This window comes from Accipiter gentilis, chromosome 1 (genome assembly GCF_929443795.1).
Source record: "Accipiter gentilis chromosome 1, bAccGen1.1, whole genome shotgun sequence".
Classification (NCBI taxonomy): Eukaryota; Metazoa; Chordata; class Aves; order Accipitriformes; family Accipitridae; genus Astur; species Astur gentilis.
Window position 1 is genome coordinate 51,074,182 of NC_064880.1, and position 23,487 is coordinate 51,097,668.

The 23,487-nt window shown below is 47.8% G+C and overlaps 1 protein-coding gene and 3 long non-coding RNA genes across 11 annotated transcripts in view; 2 read left to right on the forward strand and 2 right to left on the reverse strand.

The window, feature by feature from the left end:
* Positions 1-13,593, reverse strand: part of ZEB2 (zinc finger E-box binding homeobox 2) — a 116,720-nt gene extending 103,127 nt beyond the window's left edge. For 2 of the 6 annotated variants that reach the window (XM_049815274.1, XM_049815265.1), the window contains exons 1-2: positions 12,403-12,562; positions 9,370-9,508 (exon numbers count right to left, since the gene is read on the reverse strand). In XM_049815274.1, the coding sequence (XP_049671231.1) occupies positions 9,370-9,442 (73 nt within the window). In that variant the 5' untranslated portion in view covers positions 9,443-9,508; positions 12,403-12,562. The other 4 variants (XM_049815247.1, XM_049815237.1, XM_049815257.1 and 1 more) reach the window with 4 other exon arrangements.
* On the forward strand, positions 11,760-13,831 carry LOC126044975 (uncharacterized). Of its 3 annotated transcripts, XR_007507866.1 has the most exons (5): positions 11,774-11,858; positions 12,017-12,095; positions 12,423-12,564; positions 12,669-12,739; positions 13,644-13,831. It is a non-coding gene; the product is annotated as an uncharacterized LOC126044975 (long non-coding RNA). The 3 variants fall into 3 exon arrangements; XR_007507863.1 differs by lacking the exon at positions 13,644-13,831 and having other exon boundaries at positions 12,669-12,875; XR_007507867.1 differs by lacking the exons at positions 12,017-12,095; positions 13,644-13,831 and having other exon boundaries at positions 11,760-11,858; positions 12,669-12,875.
* A 6,205-nt stretch (positions 13,832-20,036) lies between these two features.
* Positions 20,037-21,391, reverse strand: LOC126044987 (uncharacterized). The gene is made up of 2 exons (XR_007507874.1): positions 20,964-21,391; positions 20,037-20,769 (listed from the first exon to the last, which is right to left on the reverse strand). It is a non-coding gene; the product is annotated as an uncharacterized LOC126044987 (long non-coding RNA).
* Positions 20,048-22,861, forward strand: LOC126045000 (uncharacterized). The gene is made up of 3 exons (XR_007507880.1): positions 20,048-20,186; positions 21,656-22,001; positions 22,806-22,861. It is a non-coding gene; the product is annotated as an uncharacterized LOC126045000 (long non-coding RNA).
* The last annotated feature ends 626 nt before the right edge of the window (positions 22,862-23,487 follow it).

Consider the following 23,487-nt stretch of genomic DNA (forward strand, 5'->3'; position numbering starts at 1 on the left):
ACCGCCCTGAACCCCCCAGTCAGAAACTGCTGTATCACTTGGAAGGGAAGAGGATCCGCGCTATCGAATCTCCAGGAGGCTGTGACAAAGGGAGCTTGCAGCTTGACACACGGGTAACAACATAGCAAACACCTTTAATTCTGTCATGTCTCATACCCTTTGCTTTATCACACATTTGTGGCTGCTCTAACATTGACACCTACACTTTAAGAAAAAAAGAGAAAAAAAAAAAAAAAAAAGAAAGAAAAGAACCCTCGACGACAAAAATCCCCAAATGAAGCAATCTTACTCAAGCTAAAAAAAGGAACACCTGTAAAGTTATTCTGATGCCCAGCAAAAATAGCGAACTTATTAAGACCTCCTTCTAACGGCTCAGAAATAGAGCAGCGAGCAGCTCGCTCGCCCCAAAAAGTTCACCGTGGGGAAGGCGAAGCCCCCCGAAAGCTGATGGCTTTCCTCCAAACCCCGGGAGCCCAGAGCGACCCGGGGAAGCCACTCGTACAGGTTTGCCGGCGTAACTTCTCAGCTCTTTTGCCGCTCCAGCGCGAATCCTAAATTGACCTTCCCCTCTCAGCAACGCCTGCGAGCTTTCCTAGAGAGGTTTTGGGCTACGTTAGACATGTGGGGGTAGAGCTAGAGCCTGTACGCCTGCGTACGCACCCCCGGATAGATAACCCCTCGCTGATGGAAGAAGCTTTCGTGACCATGCCTCGTAGCTCTTCCCGGCCCTCTCTCTGATGGATTGACCCCGAAAGATTCAAGTGCCACCGAGGAAAAGATGTGTCAGGTTGAGCGGCTGCCGTGGTTTCAGCAGTGTCACCTCCTCGTCTGTGTGTCTGCGTGTCCCCGTCCCCCCCCCAGGCCTGGTACCTGCGGGACCAGCACGGCCTTCTCCGGGCAAGGCCCCGGAGCGCACAAGGAGTTAACGCTCTTTCCAGCATTACTGGGTAGGTTAATATCACAGCTGCCTGGTAAAGCATTATCCAGCACCTCACTTAACAAAAGCCTGCTTTTGCAAACAGACTCCTACTTTTCCCCAAGTGTCCAAAGGTGTTTACTGAAGTAAATCTGCCTAAATCCTCCATTGCTTGGGTCATGGGGGTGGTTAGGAGGGTGGAAGGTGTAGAGATAATCTCTTTTTGTAAATTCTGCAAATCTTCTGGGAAAAAATCAGGAATCTGTGTCACATGCTTCTGTTCAACTGGTAACATCTCGGTTAGTGTGCTCCTTATGAGTGAAATCTGCCATAGCAGCTACAGGAAAATAAGACATCCCTCCCGCTCCTCATTGTTCAAACTGTTCTTCCCTCTCGAAGTTGCTTTAGCACGTTTAATCTATTTGCTGACGGGGGGAAAAAAACCTGTTAGGATCCTAAAAGTGGCTTCTGGAAAAAAAAAAATAAAAAATGACAGTTTGGTCGGCAGGAGATAGTGTAGTTGAAAACTTGTCACTTGAGATTTCTGCACTACCCCGGTTATTCCAACACCAGCAACTGCATATTACTTTTTACATGTTGCAAATAGAGGCAAACAACACAGGAAATTTTGACAGCTCTGCCTGAAAGGGCTTAAATACTTCTCAGTAAGCAGGATCCAGTTATAAATAAACCTTCTCTTGGTGAGAAAAAAGTGGCTACGACCAAAGACCTCACCGTTTTTTTAAACCCGTCTGATTAAAAGCACAGAAGAGCTTCTGAAGAACAAACAAACAGGCAAATCTGGGGGGGGGGGGGGGAACACCACGACAGGGACCGGGGGGGGGGGGCACAGCCGGAAAATGTACATGAACGTGACTACGAAACCCCACGAGAGAGCCCAGCTAGAGAAACTTCCACAAATCTCGCCTTCCTCCTCCTCCTCCTCCTCCTCGGTGCGCATTTTCTGGTGCCGCCGAGGATTTGCTGAGTTGCTGCTTTTTCCCCGTTGGGTCGGGGCAGCCCGGGCCGGTCTCCAGCCCGGGGACACCCCCGCGGCAGAGCCACCTCCCCATCACCACCATCGTCACCATCATCACCATCATCACCATCACCACCATCACCACCACCACCCCCAGGCCGCAGCATCGCCACCGCTCCCTGCCCTGCCAGGCGCGAACACACCCAGCCCGACCCTTAACAAAAAGAAAAGTAAAAAATAAAAATAGAAAAAAAAATTAAATATATATTTAAATAAATAGATTGAAGTTGGGGAAAGGGGGATGATTTTTTTTTTTTTTTTTTTTTTTTTTTTTCCCCCGCTAATCTGCTCGCCGGTGGTGGCCAAGCTTGCCTCACCCCCAGCCACCCCCGCTCCCCAAGGTCATGGTGAGTAAACAATAATAGTAATTAAAACAAAATAATAGGCAGCAGTCAAGAGCTGAGAGTACACACACCTGACCCTAACTATAACAGACTTCTCAGAGTAGAATTTGATCCCTCTCTGACACTTTCTACCTCAAGTGTTAGAGCGAGTGGCCATGAATAGTACAGGCATGCCATCTTGTAACACTATCTGCCTGTCAGAAGAGCCAAGGCTGGGTAGAGCAGGATCTATATAAGGCTTGTAACTAGGGGAAGCCCAACAAACAGCTACAAACACCTAAGTTATTTTACTCAGCCTCCACCCTTCTGCTTTTTTCCCCCCCTTCTTCTCACTCTCTTTTTTTTTTCTTTTCATCTTGGCTTTCTGTTGCAGAATGCAAATGTAGCCTGCCGGCGGTGAATGGGCTGAATTGTGATTAAGAAGAAGAAGAGCTCCTTTCTTTGTTCTCCCCTCAGGGGATGTTTACTGGGAGAGACACAGCGGATCAGATATGAAAGGCATTCAGGTCAGCATTGATGTGAGCGAAAGTGAAATCATACCTAAGGCATTCAAAAGACCGCCGTGTCAGGGGTTCAGCTAACGGTGCATCTACTGTGTCTTCCCTGTTAGGCACAAAAAAAAAAAAAAAAATCTCTCCACAAACAGGCATTTTTAAAAATTACAACAAAAATTATATAGAGAGGGGAGGAAAAAAAAAAAAAAAAGTTTTCCCTCGCTTTACCTCCCGAGCAGAAGCTACAGGACTTAGTGCTCTTTTCCCTTATGGAACACGGACGGAACAGGTCAACTCGTATTAATTGTAGCTGTTGGGATCAGCATCATTTTTAGGGGGCAATGATCTAGTCTGAAACGCGAACCGTTCTTTTCAGGCGTACCTATACGTACCGTATCTATGTCTATATGGCATCCACACTCATAGGTGTATACGCCTGGATACGTGTATCTCTATATGTGAGTTTCAATGAGCTGCGTGGCTTATTTATTCTGATACAGAACACGAGCAATCGCTTCTTGCCTCCCTCAGAAGCAACTTCAATGATAAAGGACAGTGTGGCATATCAAACCAGCACAGCGCACCTTAAAAAGTCATCTTTTCTTGACTTGGAAACTCCTAGAAACACTTTGCTGAAAGCTCGCAGAGCAAGAGGACGGTAACCACAGGCGTAAGAAGTTGGTACGCAGCTATTTAAGTTAAACTGCTTCAAGAAAAAGTCTGGGCATTGTCGGTTTTTTTCATTAAAAAGGCTTGATGAAGAACTATTTGGATCTTTTTGTTGTTGTTGTTGTTTTTCCTAAAGTTTATGCTTCTCACAGGCTAGATACTCTCTCAATAGACTTTCCAAGTGGTTAGCTGACGCTGCTGGCATAAGCAGAGAGATGTAAATATACAGGGGGAAAATCGCAAATTACAGTTAAGCATACAAAGAGTTAGGAGGTGGCTGCATTTACAGGGGCTGAAATGAAAATGAAAACGACAAACCGTTCAGAAAAAGCCTACAAAAATGAAGGGACGGGGCTGGATGTCGTGTGCAGTAACCATCCCCACTGTTCTGAATTTGTTTCCACCTTCAGAACCTTAGTTAAAATACGTTGTTTCTCTAATGCTCACATCTGCTTTAATGGTGACGTTTAATTCTGAAATATTTTCAACTAGTGTTTCTGCATCACAGATTTCTCTCCTTTCTCTCTATACTCTAAAAAGACAACTAAAGAGCAATCAAAAAGGTGTCTGACTTGGCCATTCAGACAATTGCACCCTTGTGGGAATGCTGGAATGAATGGTACAGTGGACACCCCAGCACTATTGACGTTATAAACATGTAAATGAAACACATTAGGGCAGACAATCAATTGTCTGTGAGCACTGCAAACCTGCACTCCCTTTCTATGTGACAGGCACAAAATAGTGTCTACCTTGGGAAGCCATGGTCTTGGAGAAAAAAAGGACAAAGAGTTCTCTTTCACAGAAGAGAAAATGCACCTTAAAAGCACTGGGATAATGCAGATGCCAAAAACTGTTGTGAGGCGAAGAATTTCCTATTTCTTGGAATGAATGTGGGGCTGCTGTAAAAGAATCAACACCCTTCTTTCCACTCTAAAGGGAGACGCGCATTTTTCTTGGGAAATATTACCAGCCTGTCCTGAGAGCTTGCATCTCGCTCTTCCATACATTTTCCCTACCTTGGGCAGTTGGCTATGTATAATTATCGACAATTAACTTGTAATGGTTTCCTTTTTTTTTTTTTTTTTTTTTTTCTTCCCCCCCCCCCCCCCCTTTTCAAATACGGCTTTTCCAGGCACCAAATGTATTTCCTTACAGCAATTAGAAATTCCCCCCAAAAGTTTCCTTGCGAAGCGTGTGCAATAAGCAAAAGCCAGTAAGTACCGAACGGTCACAAATGGCAAACAGTAAATCAGGCACTGATCTCCAAATTCGCTGGGTTTCTCGAAACTCGGAATAAAAGAAATAGATCCTTCTTGACACAGAAAACAACCTCCTCTGCTCCACGCCACAGCTCAGCCTGGACATGAATCTGCACCGAGAAAACGCAGCTAGATGATCATTACGCCCTGGCCACTCGCATTTATTGCATTAATTTTTAATACCTATCTCCAGGTGCTTTTTTCTGGAGGGAGTGCATTTGTCTCCCTAGCCAGTACCCAACTCTGGAAGTAATCTCCTCGCAACGGATTCCCCCCCCCGCAGAGGTCTCCGGGAAAAGGAGCGCTCCCAGATGCCCGCTCTGCCTTGTGCCACCTGAATTTCACAAAAAGCAGCTTTCCTCCTCGCACCCGAGCCTCAGTCTAGCTACCTCCAAACTTCTCCAGGCAGGGAAGACAAGCCTCACTTCCCACTCACTAAAGGCAGCAGGCAGGCTTTTTTTTTTTTTTTTTTTTTTTTTTTTCTCCTTCCCTCTATTTCCCCCCCACCCCCCCCTCTTTTGCAAGTGGGAAGCGAAGGAGGTTTTTCCCCCTTCCCCAGCATCCCCGAAAGGAGGGTGGGTGGGTATCTTTTTGGGAAAGGCTCTGAGCAAGTATAATCGTGTCTGCTTGTTTGGTCTGGGTTCTCCCTCGGATCAGACGCCCTGAAAGCATTGAACTTTCTCCCTTTTCTTTACAACTGGAAGCGAGATGGCAAAGGAATCGCAGAGAGCTCTATACTGAAACTTTGGGGTAAATTACATCCAACTTTCCCCCCTTCCTCTCCTTCCCGAGGACTTTATTTTTTATTTTTGAAGGGGCGGCGAGGACGGGGAAGGTGGGGGGGAGGTTGAAAAAGAAGGGAAAACACCCCCCCCCAGCCACCCAACAAACGCCAAACCACAACAACAAGGCGAGAGGCAGCTCATCTTGCTGAGGCACGGCAGGGCAGGGCCGGGGTGACCACCCGGGGCCCCCCGGCCGGCTCCGCACCCGCTCCGCACCCTCTCCGCGTCCCTAAACCGCACCGGCTCTTGCGGCCGCCAGCGCAAACCCCCGCCTCCGCGGGGCGCCCGTGCGGAGAGGGGGCTCGCTGCCCTCTCCTCCTCCACCTCCTCCTCCTCCTCCTTCACCACCTCCTCCTCCTCCTCCTCCTCCTCTTCCTCCTCCTCCTCCTCCTCCTCCTCCTCCTCCTCCTCCTCCTCTGCCGCGACTTCTCTCCCGAGTGAAAGTGCCGCGAAGTGAGTCAGGCGCTGGGAATCATCTGACTGAACTTCCCGGAGCTCCGCCGCATTCCTGGGCTGCCGCTCCGCACCCCCCTCCCTCCTTTTCCTTATCCCCCCCCCCCCCCTCCCCGCTTTCGGGGTCCTCTCCTTCCCACCCTCCATCCCCTGCTCCCCCCCTCCACGGGGGGGGCTCACCCTTCATTGATTTCCAGTGCATCCCCCCCCCGCCCCCCAACCTCCTCCACCTCCGCACACCTCTCCTGCACTCCAGCAGCTCTCCTCAACCCCGTTATCTGGGAAAATCCCGAGTTTTTCTTCCTCTCTACCCTATTTAGCTCCGCCGTAATTTTATCCAGCGCCGGTATCTAATCCCGAGCCTTGCCCATCCTCGCACACACGCAGAGACACGCACACAGGCGCGGAGCCCACCGAGGCATTAGTTGGATTATTCTGTTTTGTCCCCGTCTGTAATTTGTATGTGATTGCACTCACACTCCCCCAGCTTCCTTGATGACCCTCTATTTTTTTTTTTTTTTTTTTTTTTTTTTGTTTCTGGTGGCTTTTAAATTTTATTTGGGGTCTGCTGCGTTTCTAAGGAATTTCTGTCCGATTTCGATAAGCATCACCGTTTCTGGTGTTATCAGCAAAGACACAAGCTCAGAAGTGACATCTTTTCCACGAATCCAGGAAAGAAGAAAAATCCACTCAGTCCAGATAAATCCTGGGCAATTCCCAACGGGAAAGGCATTGGATACGTGCTTGTCGAGAAAGAGAAAATGAAAAAAAAACCCCAAAACACCAACCCCCTAACCAAACCTACCCTCGCTCGTCTACCTGCTTCTCAGAACCAGGACATTTCTCCCTCAGAAATGAATGAAAGAAACAAATTACGGAGCACAAAGAGAAAAGAGCGGACAGACAGAAAGTCGAGAATGATTTTTTCCACCCCCTGTCTTGGCCAGAGCAAGACACTGAGGGGAGAAGTTAGCCCTTCGCGTTACCAGGGCACACACTTGAAGTTTGCAGGATCTTTAAGTGGTTACCTTAAAAATCGCAATTAAACTTTCGACTCCCAAGTGTGGTGGCTTCCCAAGTTAGTGCAGTTCCGTGAAAACACACTTTTGCATGGGAGCAACAAGAATCTCTGCCACCCCGGTCCGTACGTGTTCCCAAAGACCTGGCTGCAGTACCAGGGCGTACAGGCTGCAGTCCTGGTGTCCTGGGCAAACAGAGGCATCCAGCTTTTTTTTTTTTTTTTTTTTTTCCCCTTTTTTTTTTTTTCCTGGGGGGGTGCGACTCAAATCGTGTTGAGAAAATATTAAACACGTAGACGCATCCCTCATCACAGAGCATGTGATGGTTTTAACACGCTAAACTAATAATCTTGGCTGAAAAAAGCGAGGAGGCTGAAGAAGAAGAATAAAACCCCCTCAAACACTCAGAATATTCTTTACTGCAAAAGAGCACTTCTGGATGCGTTGCTTTAAATCTCATTCGCTTTTTCTCTCAAAAATGACTGTTTAACATAAGAAAAAAGGCTACTTGACACAAAGCTTTTGTTATCCAGTTGATCAGCAACGTGCTTTAGATACTTGTAAGGGGAAAAAAGCCCCACAACAGACATTGATTTTAGAAAATCAATAACCAACATTTAATAAAAAGAACAGAGGAAACACAAGAGAGGAGAGGGAAACATTACGTGTAATTTTAATGTCTACTAAATTACCCAGAGATGAGGGGAAGGGGAGGTCTCCTCTGTGAGGACCACCTTAAATAATGACAGACACAAGAGTAAAGGGTGGTGGTGGAGGGGGAGAGACTTTAAAAAAAGATAACAAGGAACGGATCCTTGGGAAGCTGCTCGGAATATATTATTTTAGTTGGGGTTTTTTTTGTAATACTAAGCCAAGCAAATAGATCAAAGACAACACAAAGGGAAAAGCCAGTGTAACATAACGAACAGTTTCTGACTAAAATTCCTCTATCACTCCCCCATATGGCTCGACGCCTCCACCACAACAAGAAAAAGACACACACACACACGCACACACACACTCGCAACCTCGAGAGAAGGAAAGGGGGGGGGGACGGACAGGATCATTTGTTTCTAATCAACGTTCTCTTGTCTTTGTGTTTTGGGGGGGGTTTTGTTGTTGTTGTCGTCCTCCCCCCCCCTCCTCCTTCTCCTTAGCCAGCCCCCCCCCCCCCCCCTCCCCGACCTCCACCTCTCCACTTAAATGAAGTAGCTGGGTTCAGGTTCACACAAATAATCTGCCTTCCTCCGGCTCTTGGAGAGGAAAGTTGTTGAAAGTGGGGCCGGGATGGTCGTGCGAGGGGCTGAGGGTGGGGAGGGGGAGAAGAAACTATCCTCAACCGGAGGAGAAAGGAAGAAACTCGGGGAGGGACGGGGAGAGCCGGAGAAAGAGAGCTCCGCACCAGCGCAAGCTGCCAAATGTGAAATGAGCCCAGAACAGCGCGTCCCACCGAGCCCCGGCCCTCCGCGCCCCCGGGGGACAGGGGAACGGGGGACAATCGGGCACCCAACTCATTAGTATTATTAATTATTAGGGAGGAGGAAGTTTCATTTTCGAGTCCCTAACAATAAAAAAAAAAAAAGAGAGAGAGAGGAGAGTCGCTAACTCGGTGCCAGCCCGCCTCGGGGTTCTCACGCCGCCGGGTTTATTATTTTTTTTTATATTCTTATTATTTTTTTTCCCAGGGACGGCAGCGGGGGTACCGGCTGCCCTCCCGCCCCTCTCTCTCTTTCCGCGCCTCTCCGCGCACTTTCCTCCGCGCCTCCCACCCTTACACCCCCCCCCCCCCAGCTCCTCTCCCCGACCCTGACAGCACCCAAAACCACCCGGGATAAGCGACGGCCGAACCGGACCGCCACCCCCCCCCCCCCCCCTCCGCCCTCCGCGCCCGCGGGGCAGCCGCCCGCCCGCTCCGCGCCCGCGCAACAAACTTTGGGGCGGCGGCGCGTCGCTCCCCCCCCCCCCCCCCCTTTCCCTTCCTCCTTTCTTTTCCTTACACCCCCTCATCCTCCTCATCCACTCCCCCCCCCCCCCAAAGAAAAAACCCCCACACATATCCCCCCCCTCAACCCCTCCGGCGCCCCGCAGCCGCGCAACCCCCGCGGGACCACCCCGCCGCCGCGCAGGGCAGACGGAGGAGCGGCGAAACCCGGGATTTTGGGACACGGAGGGGAGGGGAGGAGGAGGAGGGGGGGGGGGGGGAGAAAGAAGCCGCTGCCTCCCTCCACCGGCTGGGGCTCCGTCCCCGTCCCGTCCGTCCGTCCGTCCCCGTCCTGCGGCCGGTTTTCCAACCACCCCCCCCCCCCCCCCCGCTCCTGTTTCTCGCCGGGAAAAAAAAAAAAAAAAAAGTTTGCCGGGTGTGGGGGGGGGGGGGGAGGGCCGGCTTACCGTTTTTCCTCCGGGGGTTGGCTTGTTTTCGCCTCTTACACCTGGGGCCATCCGCCATGATCTGCTGCTTCATTGATAAGAGTGGATCAGATGGCAGTTCGCATGGGCTCCGGCTCCCTGATTCAGCAGCACGCAGGCTCTATGGGTTCAAACGACCAAACACAGCAACAATGTGGGCATGGGGAGAGCCCGTTTAAACGCAGGGCGCCAAATCGACACCCCAAAAAAAAAAAAAAAAAAAAAAAAAAAAAACCCAGACACCCAGACGGACGACGAAGGGGGGGGGGGGGGGGGGGGGGGGGTGCCATGCCTGGGGAGAGGGGAGGGGGGGGGGAGGTGGGACGCAGAGCGGGTTCCCCCCCCCCCCCCCCCCCCACGGTGTGGTGTTTTTTTTTTTTTTTTTTTCTCTCTCTCTTTAGCCGGGCAGATTTACTAATTTCTTTCTTTCTTTATTTATTTATTTCTGTCTGTCTGTCTTTGATTTCGGGCTCGCTCTCCCTCGGTGTGTCTCTCTCTCCCTCGGTGTGTGTCTCCCTGCGTGTGCGTGTGTCCCTGCGTGTGCGTGCGTGTGTATTGCACCAGCAAAGCAGATCAGAGAGAGACAAGAATTACATCTCAAATGAGTCATAACTCATGACCGTATGAGGGAATGCACAGCTTTTACAGTAGGCTGTTTGACTCAATGCTAGGCGGACCGTTTCCTCCTAAAAGTACTTTAATTTGACATCAGAACTTCTTTTCACGCGAAATGTTAGCCTTCTCTCCTTCTGCTCCTGCTTTTCTTTCTTTTTCTTTTTCTTTTTTTTTATTCCCCCCCCCCCCCCCAAGTACGCTCCAGCAAAGTGATAAGGGGAGAGGGAAACATGGCTCTCCCCTCTCCTTTTGGGGTAAAGCACAGCACGGAGACCTCCCCCTCCCCCTAACAACGAGGAGTGTAATTATAAACCTCTGTCACCTTTTTAGTCAGTTTGACAATATTCAGGGTTTCCCCTGCCCCTTACTTAAACAAAGCTTCAGAGTGTCAATTTTTTTTTTTTTTCTTCCCAGAAAAGAAACAGAAATCAAAACTACCGCTGTCAGAGTTTTCAGGCTTTCAGTTGGGTTTTGTTTTTTGGTTTTTTTTCTTTGGTTGGTTGATTTTTTTTTTTTTTTCTTTTAAACTTGTAAACTTTTGGACCTGCTGTGTGTGCCTGTGTGCTCGGGCTGTGCAGGAGGCTCTATCTGTCAAAGGGAGAGGGCAGGAGCGTTTGGTTTGCTGCAAGAACGCTCCTGAAACTCAGTCCATCTCGCAGAAGATGCTGTAGCTTTAAAGATGCTTTGACTTGAGGATTAGTTTAAACAGGGGGCTATAAAAGATGTAACAGATGCAAACTGTAAAACAAGGGCAATTAACCCTTGCTCTCCTGAGCAGGATCCCCCCTCTCCTTCGCATCTATTGTCTTCTCCTGCACTGGGGCTTTTACACAAAACCTAAAAAATTATTACCTGTCTCAACAATTTTTAATATTTTTTTGGCAGTAGAGTGGGGTTTTTTTTTTCTCTCCCCCCCCCCCCCCCCCTTGTGTCTTTTCACTTTGCTGGAGCTTCACACCAGGACTGAGCAGTGAAGTGTGTTGCTGCTAGGTCTTTTTATTCTGCCTGAACTCTCTTCTCAGACCTTTGCGGTTATAAAACCTGCTTGGCTAAAAAAAAACAAACCCCAAAACCAAAGCCAAATAATCTCCGAGCAGGTAAGAAGATGGGAATATTGAGAGAGCGTGTGCGGGGTCAGCGTGTTTACTCACACTCTCCTGCTTGGGATTCCGCCTGGACAGGGTGAATTGCTGGCTCTGTGGATGTGGATGTATGTGGCTGAGGAAGGAAGAGGCTGAGAAACCCGCTAGAAAACTTTAGTATTTGCCAGTTATTCCCGCTCCTGGAGTGGGCAACGGTGCCATCGCTGCGGCAGCTCTACCAGGAGATGTAGCGGAGAGGGGAGGATAGGAACCGAGGCAAGCCCGGACCCTCAGCCTGCCTCGGCAATTGGCGTTTTAATGCAAAACGACCAATGGTGAATTGTTTTAAATGCGTTTCACTACCTTCCCTGCCCTTCAGCCTCCCGCAGAAAGTTGTCAATAATTTTAAACCTGCACATCTCGAGAACGCTTTTCTTCCCAGAGGACCGGCTAGCTTAAAAAAAAAATAATATATATATATATACACACACACACATAAATATATATATATATTTTTTTTTTTTTTTTTTGCTTTTTGGTAAACGACTTTTAAGTTCCAGTCAGTACTTTCACTTCTTGCTTTAGGATCCCAGAAGCTAAGGTGTTACTTCACAAAATAAAATAAAGAAATGAAACTAACTAAGCAGACAAAACAGCAAACTTTCTGTTTGGGGAAACACATCCTTTTGCCGGGGAGCCCTGCGCGGGGCTGGGGCTCCAGCGGTGCCCGGCCGGGCTGGCTCTGCAGGCTCAGGGCGTGCAAAGCATTAACAGGTACCTGCAAACTTTCCGAGCTAAGATGTGAAACCTGAAATAAAAAAGAGCAGGAGGTGGGTGGGGGGATGTTTGTTTGGGGGTTGGTGGGGTTTTTTGGTTTTTTTTTTTGGTGGTGGTTTTTTTTTTTTTCTTTTTTTTTTTTTTTTTTTTTCCAGGAGGATGAAGTCCCTTCCTAGCACTAAAACTTTTTTTGCTGCTGCGTTGTAAAAGGTACCTCCCGTACCTGGCTGACAGGTAAGGGGAGCAGGGGTGGTGGTGGCACAGCCCCGAGCGCCCCGAAACTGCTCGCCCCTTTCCCGGAGCCGCACCGGAGTGACTTCAGGTTTCGGTTAAAAAAAAAGAAAGCAAAAAAAAAAGGGAAAAAAAAAGAAAAGAGGTTTTTCGCCCCAAGTATAAACAAGCCAGAAAGAAGCCAACACGTTAAAAAAATAAAATACTACCGAAATTAAATAAGCCCGCTAGTGCGTGAGGTGGTGCGAGAAAAAAGAAGGGGAGGAAAAAAACCAAGGGGGGAGAAAATGGAATTAAATTCCGAACCTACCTGCGAAGTCTTGTTTGTAGTTTTGGCCAGAAATGGTGAGAAGAAAAAGCATGAAGAAGCCGCGAAGTGGAGGAGAAAAGGTGAAGGGAGATGCAGCTCCTGGAGAAATTGTAAAAAGCCTTGCAAAGAGTTGTCGGAAGGACCGTTATTCCTGCTGGGCAGGTTAGGACTGATCTCTTTCTGCCACTCCAGGAAACACAAACCTGGGGACGGACTGACGTGTTACGCCTCTTCTAATGACATTTTTTTCTTTTTCTTTTCTGTAGGAGCGAGAGGAGAGACCCTGAAACACACGCCACCTATCTTTGTGGGGAGGGATAATTGAAGAGCACCAAACGTGAGCATCATGTGGAAACGTGATCGCCAAGTTTCTCTCTGGGAAAGGATCTGGGATAGATTATACCTTGAAGTCTCCGCGAACGCTTTAGCGGCAGAAATGCAATTCCACCTCCTCCCGCCCGCCCCCCACCCCCCCGCCCGGCGCCCGCCCCCCGCCCCGCCGCTCCGCGCTTTTTTCCGCGCTTTATTCCGCGCTCCGACGCTTTGCGGAAAGTCAGCCAGCCGCGGCATCCCCCCCTCCCCCGGAAAAAAAAAAAAAAAAAACAACAACAAAAAAAACCCAAAAACACACACACACCGGGGGGGGGGGGGGGGAGGTGTGTGCATCCCTCTGCCCCCCCGTTCCCACTCGGGGGGGTGCGTGTCTTATCCCCCCCCCACCCCGGCTGCATCCCCTTCCCACCCCCAGGCGGAATCCCCCGCCCCCAGGCGAGCTCTATGCCGGACCCCCCCCCCCCCCAACCCCCCTTCCTCCTCCTCCATCCACGGGTGGGATCCCCTTCCCCCCTCCCAAGGCGGGATCCCGCCCGTGGAGCCGGTTGGGGGTCGCATCCTGCGGGACTGAGCCCCCGCACCGTCCCGGTTCCCAGCGCTTCTCGGAGCTGTTGCGGAGGGGAAAACTTACCCTAACATAATGCCTAGAAACTAAACTCTGTTCGGGCACTGCAAATAAGCTCCTGGGTTGACTCCTGCTCGTTTTGGTGCTGGTTTATTTTTATCCTTAAGGCGTTTCTTTTAGGGGCATTTCCCCCCCCCCCCCCAAAAAAAAAAAAAAAAAATTTCATTTCAGCACTTATCCAGGTTATTTGAATAGTCAGCTAAATCTGATGAAAAAAAAGCAAAAAAAAAAAAAAAAAAAGCAACCGTGCTGAGATCTTACAGTCTATCTGTTTTGTTCACAGATATGGATCAGGGGTGAGATGGGCTCTCTTCCTGGCTCTGCTCTCCCTTGGAAGTAGCTTGGATGGGCAAGAGGGACAGGGCGGACGAGTAACGCGTGGGACTGAACTTCGGGGAGGTTACAAGTTTTTCACCTTTTTTCAAGTATTAAAATTAAAATAAAATTACATATAGAAAAAAAAAAAAAAAAAGAAGCAAAAAAAAAAAAAAAAAAAAAAAAGCACCCCAGACTCCACCTTTGCACTGAAGGGATTGGTTATGCAAATATGGAAGGGGTTTCCTGGCAAATACAGCTTTCTACTGTATGGTTAATTAAATCATCACTCAAAAGCCTTCCAATGTGACGCTTCTGTCGTAATCCAATCAGGTTACGTAGGTCCTAAACAAGAAAGATATTTTCCACATCTGGAAGTCAGCAATTTAGCAAGTACTGCACATTATTAACCAATTCAGAGCCCGTTTCCCAGGGGGATTTCTTTTTTTTTTTTTTCTTTTTTTTTTTTTTTTTTTCTTGAAGTTTAAGTGTTCTTAACCAACGCTCTGCCGTTTTCTTAATCAAAAAGCTGGTTTACACTGCACGTAATTGAGAACTAACACCGAAGTAAGTAAAGGCAGCCCGAGCTGGGGATGCTGAGCGAAGGCGTTTATCTGCAAAAGGGGCTGATAGGGCTGAGCCTCGATCCGCTCCTACCCAACTCCCAGCACAACCCGCAGCCGTTTCTGCCTCGAAAAAAGCTCGAAAGAATCTCAACGCGAAGATAAACTTCACAGCTCGCCTACCCGTACGGTCCTTTTCCGAAGGTAACCGTGGAGCAGCCCAAAGGGCTGTGTTAAAGAGCTGCGAAACAATTTCCCTCCTTCGACGAGAGTTAAATCTATTACAGCACTTTTCTGCCTTTTTTTTTTTTTTTTTTATTTGCCCTCCCCCCTCCTGCAGAAAACTGAAACAAATGGTACACTGATCCGACACTAGACTTTTACTTACATTAAGCTAAGATAAACTGCTCTTGAACTGCGCGATGAACGGGTGCCTAAAGCAAGAACCGGAACGCGAGCGGTAGGCACGAACGCTCGCACTCCAAAACCCTCCCGACCAGAGAACACCTTTCTGACCATTAAGCATCGCAAAGGAAGGAAGGGGACCCCCCCTCACCCCCCCCCCCCATACCCCCCCCCCCCGCAATGTGTCTTTGCAGCTCATTCGAGATTTTTTTTTTTAATTATGATTATTTTTTCTTTTTTGGGGGGGGCGTCTGGTAGTGATATCTGGCAGTTAGATGGGAGCGGCTGCCCCTCTGTGATGGGGGGGGGAAAGGCAGAACAGGCAGGGGGGGGTCCTCGGCTCTGGGGGGGGGACACCCGACCCCCCCCACCCCCCCTGCTTTGGGGCTGGGTGGGGGGATCGGAGAAATAACCCCCCAAATCCTCCTCCCTCCCTCCCTGGTGGGTGTCCCCCCCCCCCTCCAAAACCGAGCTGCAGGTCCGGGAGCAGCAGGCAGAGGGGGGGGGAAAGCAGGCAGCTCCCTGCCTGCACCCTGCCTGCACCCTGCCTGCACCCTGCCTGCGTGGGGGCCCGGCCAGCCTGGCAGCCACGGAGAGGCTTAAAGCAAATCTGCCTGCCACTGAAATCCGTAATTATGCAAAGGTGGGAACAGGGATCTTTAATTTTTTTTTTTTTTTAATTCTTTTTTTAATTTTTTTTTTTATTTTTTATTTCCCCTGGGACGAGTTAGCTTGGCTCTGCTAAAAGTTTTGTTGCCACTGTTTGCTAAATGCCAACGTTGTTTTCTTGCAGGATGCGTGACTTGTCCGTGCCTAAATATACCTGTAGGTACACAGACGTATCTCACACACACACACACACACACACAAAGTGATGATATCTTAATGAAATATATAGCACAGGGCAAATATCCTGAAATCAGATTCAAGTATTATTAATTTGAATTAGATCCTCTCAGATCCAGAAGACACTGCCTATAAATCAAGGGCAGTCTGGCAATTCCTTAAAGAACTAAACTGAATTTAGATGCATATGATAGAAAGAAAAAGAAAAAAGTGAATGCTAATTACTGACTCGCTCGATTTCCAATCACCCACATTTTATATGAGAAAAAGGAAAAAACAAAACCCAACCAACAAGTTCTCAAAATACATTAAGCCCGTTACAAACGCCTTACATATTCTTCATACATTTCTAGATTACAAAACGAGAGGATGAACCGGAGATTAAGAGAAGCTGCAGCCTAACCTGCAATAGGCAGGAGCACCGACGATGTTATATCATTAAAATATGTATCTGCAGCTCCACTAAAAAACAAACCCTCAGACCGTGTGATGATGCTCAAGGGCTTTAAGGAACATGTTGGTATTGTCAGATAATCCCTATTCATAATTTTGCAGGCTGTTCTTGCAGCCCTCAATCTCACAGTTTCTCCAGCTCTCAAGTGCCTCAGCAGGGCTTGCATCCAAGCGATAAACTGCTCTGATCTTTGCCGGATGGCATAACACCCAACCTTATTAGATGGTATTTTAACGTGGTATATGGGGTAGGGTTTTTTGGTTTGGGGTTTGGTATTTTTTTTTAATTTTTGGACACTGGACATAAACATTTAGCAATCAGCTAAGCCCTTCTGAGATGGAATTTAACCTTAATCCAGGCGATGATTTCCTGCCCGGCTCTGAACTAATAATGGGCGTGCAGCTTCTTTAGGAGATGGAAATAATGACGGCCTATAGATCCTGCCTTTATTGGGGTGGTGCTGGCAGCCCGGCTCCCGGCCCCTTCGCGGTCAGCATCCCCACGCAGAGCCTATGCCTCTCTCTATTTTAAACTTTTGCAAATACAATCTCCCCCCCCCCCCCCCCCCCCCCCCGCCCATCACTTTAAAACCAAACAGACCCAAAATATCCTCGCAAACCCCAGCTCTCTCCTTGCGTAAGGCGCCCAGCGCTGTGGCTTGGAGATGGTTTTAAGGGCAGCTCTCCGGGTGCGGGTTTTCCCTCTTTTCCTCAAGTTTTCCTACGTGGAAATGCAGGGAGGTGAGATGGGGACAGCCGGCTGGTCCTGATACAAACCTGCCCGAGCCATGCCCGCTGCCTCCTCCTCCTCCTCAGTGCGTTTCCCTTGGTCCACCAAAACCCATCGTGGTGGAGATAACCCCCCTGGAGATAACCACATGTCCCTCCCCGCCCTGTCCCCAAGTGGGGCTGTAGAGCCAGCCGGGGGCAAACCCTGCTCCCAAGGGGCTCATTACCACGAGAAAGGGAGACACCCCCCCAAAAGACCCCCCCTGGACAGCCGGGTGTGATGGGCAGGGAAGGGGACCAGCCACCAAGGGGCCCTGGATGACCCAGGCCTTCTGCCGAGACCTTCTGCCATCATGGCTTCGTGCTGGCGGGATGATTCACGGTCTCACTTATTTCGTTGTGTTTGGTTTTTCCCCGGCACAGGATGAGTAACGGGGATCACGATTTCTTGCCCGCGTGGAAGGAGGAAAATGGGAGAGCGAGCAGCAAAGATGTTCTAGCTGATAGGTTTTGACTAATACGTTTTAGAGGCTGGTGAAGACAGAGGTTCACCACCTCGAAAAACATGTTAGCTGCTCTGAGGCTTTTAGAATCATAGAATCATTTAGGTTGGAAAAGACCTTTAAGATCATCGAGTCCAACCATCATTTACTTTGGGTCCTCCACAGCTAGGGCTCTCCAGTATTTTCCCCAAAGTGTGGAATCCTTCCTGCATTAGGGATTAACCATCCCCGCGTAGGGGACCCAGCTGAGATGTGTCCGCTTGCGGCTGAGCCTGGGGAGAGCATCCTTCCCCGCGGCCCTGCTCCGTCGGGGCAGTGGCTCCTGCAGGATCGGGGCTCCCCGTGGGTGCCGGCTGCTTCTCATGCACAGATCTCTGGGGTGCAGAAGCTGCCCTCGCCTTGGGAAAAAATTGGGAGGTTGCAAAAAAACCCAAGCCCGAATCAGACAAACAAACAAACAAACAAACAAACCTGCCGGGGGGGGATTATTTTCTGCAGTCACCTGCGGTAGTAGAAGATGAGATAGGCTGGAATAATTTTTCTGAGTGGGGAAGGCCTCATGTGGCCCCGAGATGCTGCTGGATACTTTTGCTCCATACAGGTGTCCCTATGAACTAAGATTTAGAGAGCAAAGCTTTTTTTTTCCTCTTTTTTGTCATTTACACATGGAGGAGAGGAAAAAGGGTCAGGGACCAACTCTCCCCCCACCCGCTGATGGGGTATTTGGGAAGAAACCTTTTGAATCAACATTCCCAAAGTTTTCGAGTTCCTCTGCGGAAAACCCATGTAGGGATAGGATACGAGCCAAAAGCAAGGGAAAAGATTGTCTGGCTTTAATTTATCTATCCCTGGGCACTTCTAACAAGCAGATCACACTGTAATATTTAATCTCGTGCGAGTCCCTGCACGTTAAAAGTGAGTCTCCCTCATATGTTTTTGTTAATTTTGCCAGTTATAAAGTCGCTTCTGGTGGCCTAAAGCTGCTCAGCTCCCCTCCACAATATGTGTGTCTGCGGTAGGAGAAGAGCATCCTTCAAATGCCGAGCAAAGAGGAGCGAGCGGCTCCGGCTGCTGGGAGAGGTGACGGCGGGTCGGTGGGTGAGCATCCTCCGTCCGCTGCCCCGCACCGTGGGATGGAGACGGTTTTTCTTCTCCTCTGGGATCGATGTTGAAGTTTGGACACATTTCTTGGCTCGGTTGGCAGTGATTAAAATTCGTGGCTCACTTTTGTTTATAGTTGGTTGTTTACTTTGTTGAATTTTTAAAAACTTGTTAGAATGCAATTGAACACAGATTCAACAGTATTTAGGCTTGAAAAATAAAGATGCGTTAGAAAGATGCCTATTATGCTTCAGAATTATTAATTGACATTTTTATGATGAATAATTAATCATTTGAATAATTTTCGTATCTCTGATCTGAACACATATTTGCATATCTAATGTCTGATTTTAAATGTGGTTTCTTTAGTTGCATTCTCCCAGGACAAAGACATGAAGTAAGTAACATCCTAATGCAAAACTTTTTTCTCTTTGCAGTTGTAAAGTCTGTTTATTGAAATGTAAGTTTCTATCTAGTTATGAAGCTGTTAATAATCTATGCATGGCATATATGCATTAATAAGACCGTGAATCTTCTGGATGTGAGCACATCTAGGCCTCATTTTCTTAAATACAGCGGTAAGGTCTCCTGCAACACACACACACACACATGTTAAAACCGTGTGGGGTTAAGCTAGGAAACCATAAAGAAATATCTCAGATAGGCAGTGTTCCTTCTTGTTTATATGACACTTAGCGAGAAGACCAAAGGTTGTTCCAATTATTTGCAGCATTTAAAATATCGAGAAGTTTTTATATAAATTTTTACCGTGTCCTCCCTGTGAGACAACATCAGTATTTTCTTGTTATATTTTAATATGCCTAAATCATAGTCGTCGCGACCCTGCCTCGCTCATAGCTGGTGACAATAAAGGAACAACATAAGCTGCAGATCAGTTGTAAGTTGGTCAGCAAATAGGTGCAAGTAATGGGGATCGTTGTGCAACCCTGCTCGGCGTTGGGTTGATACGAGCACAGCTCAGCCACATGGGGAACAGAAAGGAGGAAGGGGCAGCTGGACAAAACCAGAACCCAAAAGGTATTAAAAAATAAATAAATAAAGCAATTAAAGGACTAGCCTCTGCTCCACTGCCTTCGACCGCTGGTTAATTATTGTAGTAGCGCTGCCCGACCGGGACCTGAGGAGTTGCCTTTGCTTATGCCAGGTCTGGAGTTGATTTATTAAGAAATGAAAGCTTTTAAGAACTTTTCTTTAGTGGTACATTGAAATGTACAGGGGGCCCAACTATTCTGAGTAAAGGCTACTGGCTCCTTGTTGTCACACTGAGGAACCAGGGTGATAGATGCTCTAGAAATACCTTAAATTGATGCAGTACTATTTATGTTTAGCAGATTAAAGACATGACACCAAAACAGAGGCACAAATACATGGTAGTATTTAAATTTGCTTAGTGCCATTTATATAGGAAAGACAGTACATGCAAAACGTAAAATTAAAATTAAACTTTTAATCTTGGTTTTTTCCCCACACCGGCTAGTAAAAAATACGCCCCAATGATACTTTTTTTTTTTTTTTTTTTTTTTTTTTTACGGTGGAAGTATATTATATAGACTATGGTAATCTAGTGGGCAATATCTGACAGACAGATACTGTATAAAGAAACTGTGAAATGTAGTTCTCAGAACAGGCTGAAGTTATGTTGAATAGGATGTTTAGCAGTTGCATATGCACAGTGATAACAGATTTTTTTTTTTCCTTTTCTTTTTTTTTTTTTTTTTTCTTTTTTTCTGGGGCGGGGGGGGGCGGGTTGAGGTTGTAATAGCAAAAGCGGTAAACTTGAGCAACACTTGCAGCACGGCGGGCCCAGCTCTGAGCCCGGTGCCCAGACCTGCCATCGCTTTCGCCATCAGGGTGGTGGCAACGGCAGCGAGCTCTCTGCAAAAGGACGAGGTGGGAATTGGGGTTAAACCTCTTTTTTTGAATCTAAAAACAGGAGAGAAAGCAAACATCCCTGAGATAAACCCACGCTTGTTTGCAAAGGGAGAGAGCCCTTTTGGGGTTGGGGTCACCCCTTTGCTGTGGGCAGCAGGAGCAGCACCAGCGTTGGGGTTAAGGCATCCGGGGCCGAGAACGTCGGCCAAAGCCCCTCGGATGTTGTTATGACTTTGTGAGGCCGACGGATAGCTTTGTGGTAGATTTAGGAACATGGAAAACGGAGATTTTTTGTTTTGTTTTACCCAGGCTGAACAGTGAATATGAATTACATAACTACAGAGTAGCCCCTGTTCTACTTATTTGGGACTAGATCAAATTTACTTTTCCCTGGCTTTCTTAATGTCTCGCTATTTTTCCCACTGACCACTAATTAAGCTAACAGAGGTGAAATTACCGGCAGGGAATCTGGGTGCAAAGCTGACATTTTGATGGCCATCCAAAAGTTTCAGCGTCGATCGATTGCCCCAATTATTTCTTATCACCAGCCTGGGGAAAACATTTTCTTCTCTCTGTGGCTTCAGGAGATGTATTTTAAAATCTACAGAAACGAAAGAGTTACAGAGATATTTAGAAAAACCCACATGATTTGAAACAATTAGATACTGCAGCATAATTTTCAAAGAAATTCCATGTGTACAGAATTGCCCAATATCTGGAAAATTGCTGCCGTTCCGCTGACTGTATTAGAGATCAAGAGAAGCAGAGGCACACGTCCCACTGACCATTGCACACCTAAACTGCAGATTTACCCACGAACTGGCAGACATGCCCTTCGTCAGGGGTGGCATCGGACTTGCCAGTTCTTCTGTTCGCCTCCCTCCGACTATCAGCATCATCTCCAGCTCGTCTGTGGATGGAGGCTTGGCCAACTGGCCCCTTTCCAAGCCCAAATCTTAGACTCCGGGTTATTAGAGCTGTCAAAAACAGGAGAGAGCTTTTTTTTTTTTTTCCCCTTGCCATGAAAGTTTTCTCCACGTTCTCACTCCCTCCCCAATTTATGTTTTAAAAATGTTTCCTGGGAAATTTTCTGACACCTCTCCGGGTCACTTGCTCCGTGGCATTCCAGGTCAGTGTCGCATTAAAGGTATCGGCATTTAAACAAGTCGTTTCCCCACACGGATAGTGTTAGGTGTACGTATGCTCTCACCAATGCTTCTAACTATATCGCTTAAAACTTGCTCCAGGCAGCATCTAAACTATTTTAAAACCTTACCATCCTTTTTTAACACACATCAGCTATCCTGCTTCAAATCTCTGACAAGGATGTGAAAACCGCAGTGTCAGAACAACTGCTGCTCTCTTCTTGGATTCTGACAAGCAACCTTCAACCTGAAACCCTCTAAAAATGGCTATTTTTATCTTTTTTTTTTTTTTAAATTCAGAAGTGACTATATTGACTGTATTCCTTTCCCTTGTTCTGACAGGTTGGAAATGGGTGCAAGAAATGCATGAGGCAGAATATGGCAATACTGTTTGGTGTTCACGCAACGGGTCCACCTGCCAAAGGGCCTACCACAAGGAGGTTGTGAATGGCTGTGATTTCCCAAATTCTGGGCTAGGGAGGAGGCAAAATGCTCTCTAGAAGAATTTTGACAATGTGGATGGGGTTGCTGTGATGTCCTTGGCTCTCAGAAGTCAAGAACTGCAACGCCGAGTGCCTATCGTCTCCCGTGCCATAATTCGACTGAGCCATGTCCTCACAAGTAAAGGCATTTGCACGGATCCAGCACACTACCGTGGCACAGCCTTGGATATCTGCTGTTGGGGCAGGTGAGTGCCTGGGTTAGCTCCTGTGCCACCACCCACCCACCCACCCGCTGTGCCTGGCAGTGCTCTGCTTGCCTATGCCAAAGCCTGCCTGGTGGTGGCACCCATTTTGGGGAGGACCGGAGCTACCAAGTGAGGTCCGCGTCCAGAATTTGGGGGATAACGTTCCAGAGGTAAGGATCAAGGTGTGAAAAGCCACACCCGCTATTTAAGGGTTGGAAAGCAGACGTGGTTAGAGGTGGGAGCAGTGGAGAAAGCGGCGCTGGTCTGCGCACAAGGCAGGCAAGCTCTCCCTCGTGCCTCGTGGTGAGCAGGGAGAAATATAGAGCAGAGACTGAAAATACTGCAAATATTTGTTCTCGTTGTCAGATGTTTCTATAAAATCAGTTGTTACTGAATCACCGCTGAAGTTACTGAGCATTTAAATAAGCGGAGAGTGAGAAAAGCTAAGTCTAATTATATGTTTCATGCCATTTACAGAGGTTTCCAGGGGATTTTCTTTTAATAAAAGTGCAGTGCATCAAAAAGAATAAATCCTACAATTTTGTTATTTACAAATCAGCTGCTTCTGCCTCAAGCCGACAGACTTATCCTCCATCTTACACCCTTCTTTGCACCCAAAATGCACCCCGTACATTGACATTTCTACTAATACTCTTCAAGTATCTACATACTATTTTATGCTCCTTATGTCGGTAAGCAAATGGATCAGAAGAAAATCGTCACAAAAGCATAAAACCAATATTCTTAAAGATACAGAGAAAAACCCCACAATGTTGGAAAATGTGCCACATAACTCTTTTCCAGATGACGAGAACAAGTGCCTTTTACATCCCTGCCCACCAATTCCTGAAGATTTCAAATCGGAAGCCTGGCTGGAGGTATGATGTAATCAGTTAGTTAAAATGATTTACTCACATAAAATATAAAACCTTTTTGATGATTAATTTTTATCCCCTTCACATTTTTTTCACCGCTGCAACCGCTCTGCCCCTTTCTGACTCCAGATTATTTAGCAGTTGACTCTTGCGTTCGGAGCGTTGCATATCAATCCCCAGGACCAAAACACGCCACTAATATTTTCTCTGCCCCGTTATCTATCGATGCAGCACCTAACCCTGCAGCCCTTGTCTGGGCTTGAGAGAGGAGCGAGTCGTACCGAATCAGGCCCATAACTTGCTCCTTGTTGAGGTTACCCTCCCTTCAGAGGTGAAGAAATAAATGAGAAAACCAAGAGGCCACATTCGTTCTTGTCCAGCTTGGCTGCTGTCATGATATAGGAGCATGCCAATTGTTTTGGTAATTAAAATGCCACGTGCAAAGGATACCAGAAAAACAGAGGAATGGAAATAAGATGGTTTCTCTCACGTGTGAACATACCATGGATGCATTACACGGACTACACGCGCTTTATGGAGGTCTTAGACTTGCCTTGCAACAGCCCTGCCATTCCAGGATGGGCCTCTTTCCTGAGCAGACGCTGTCCGTC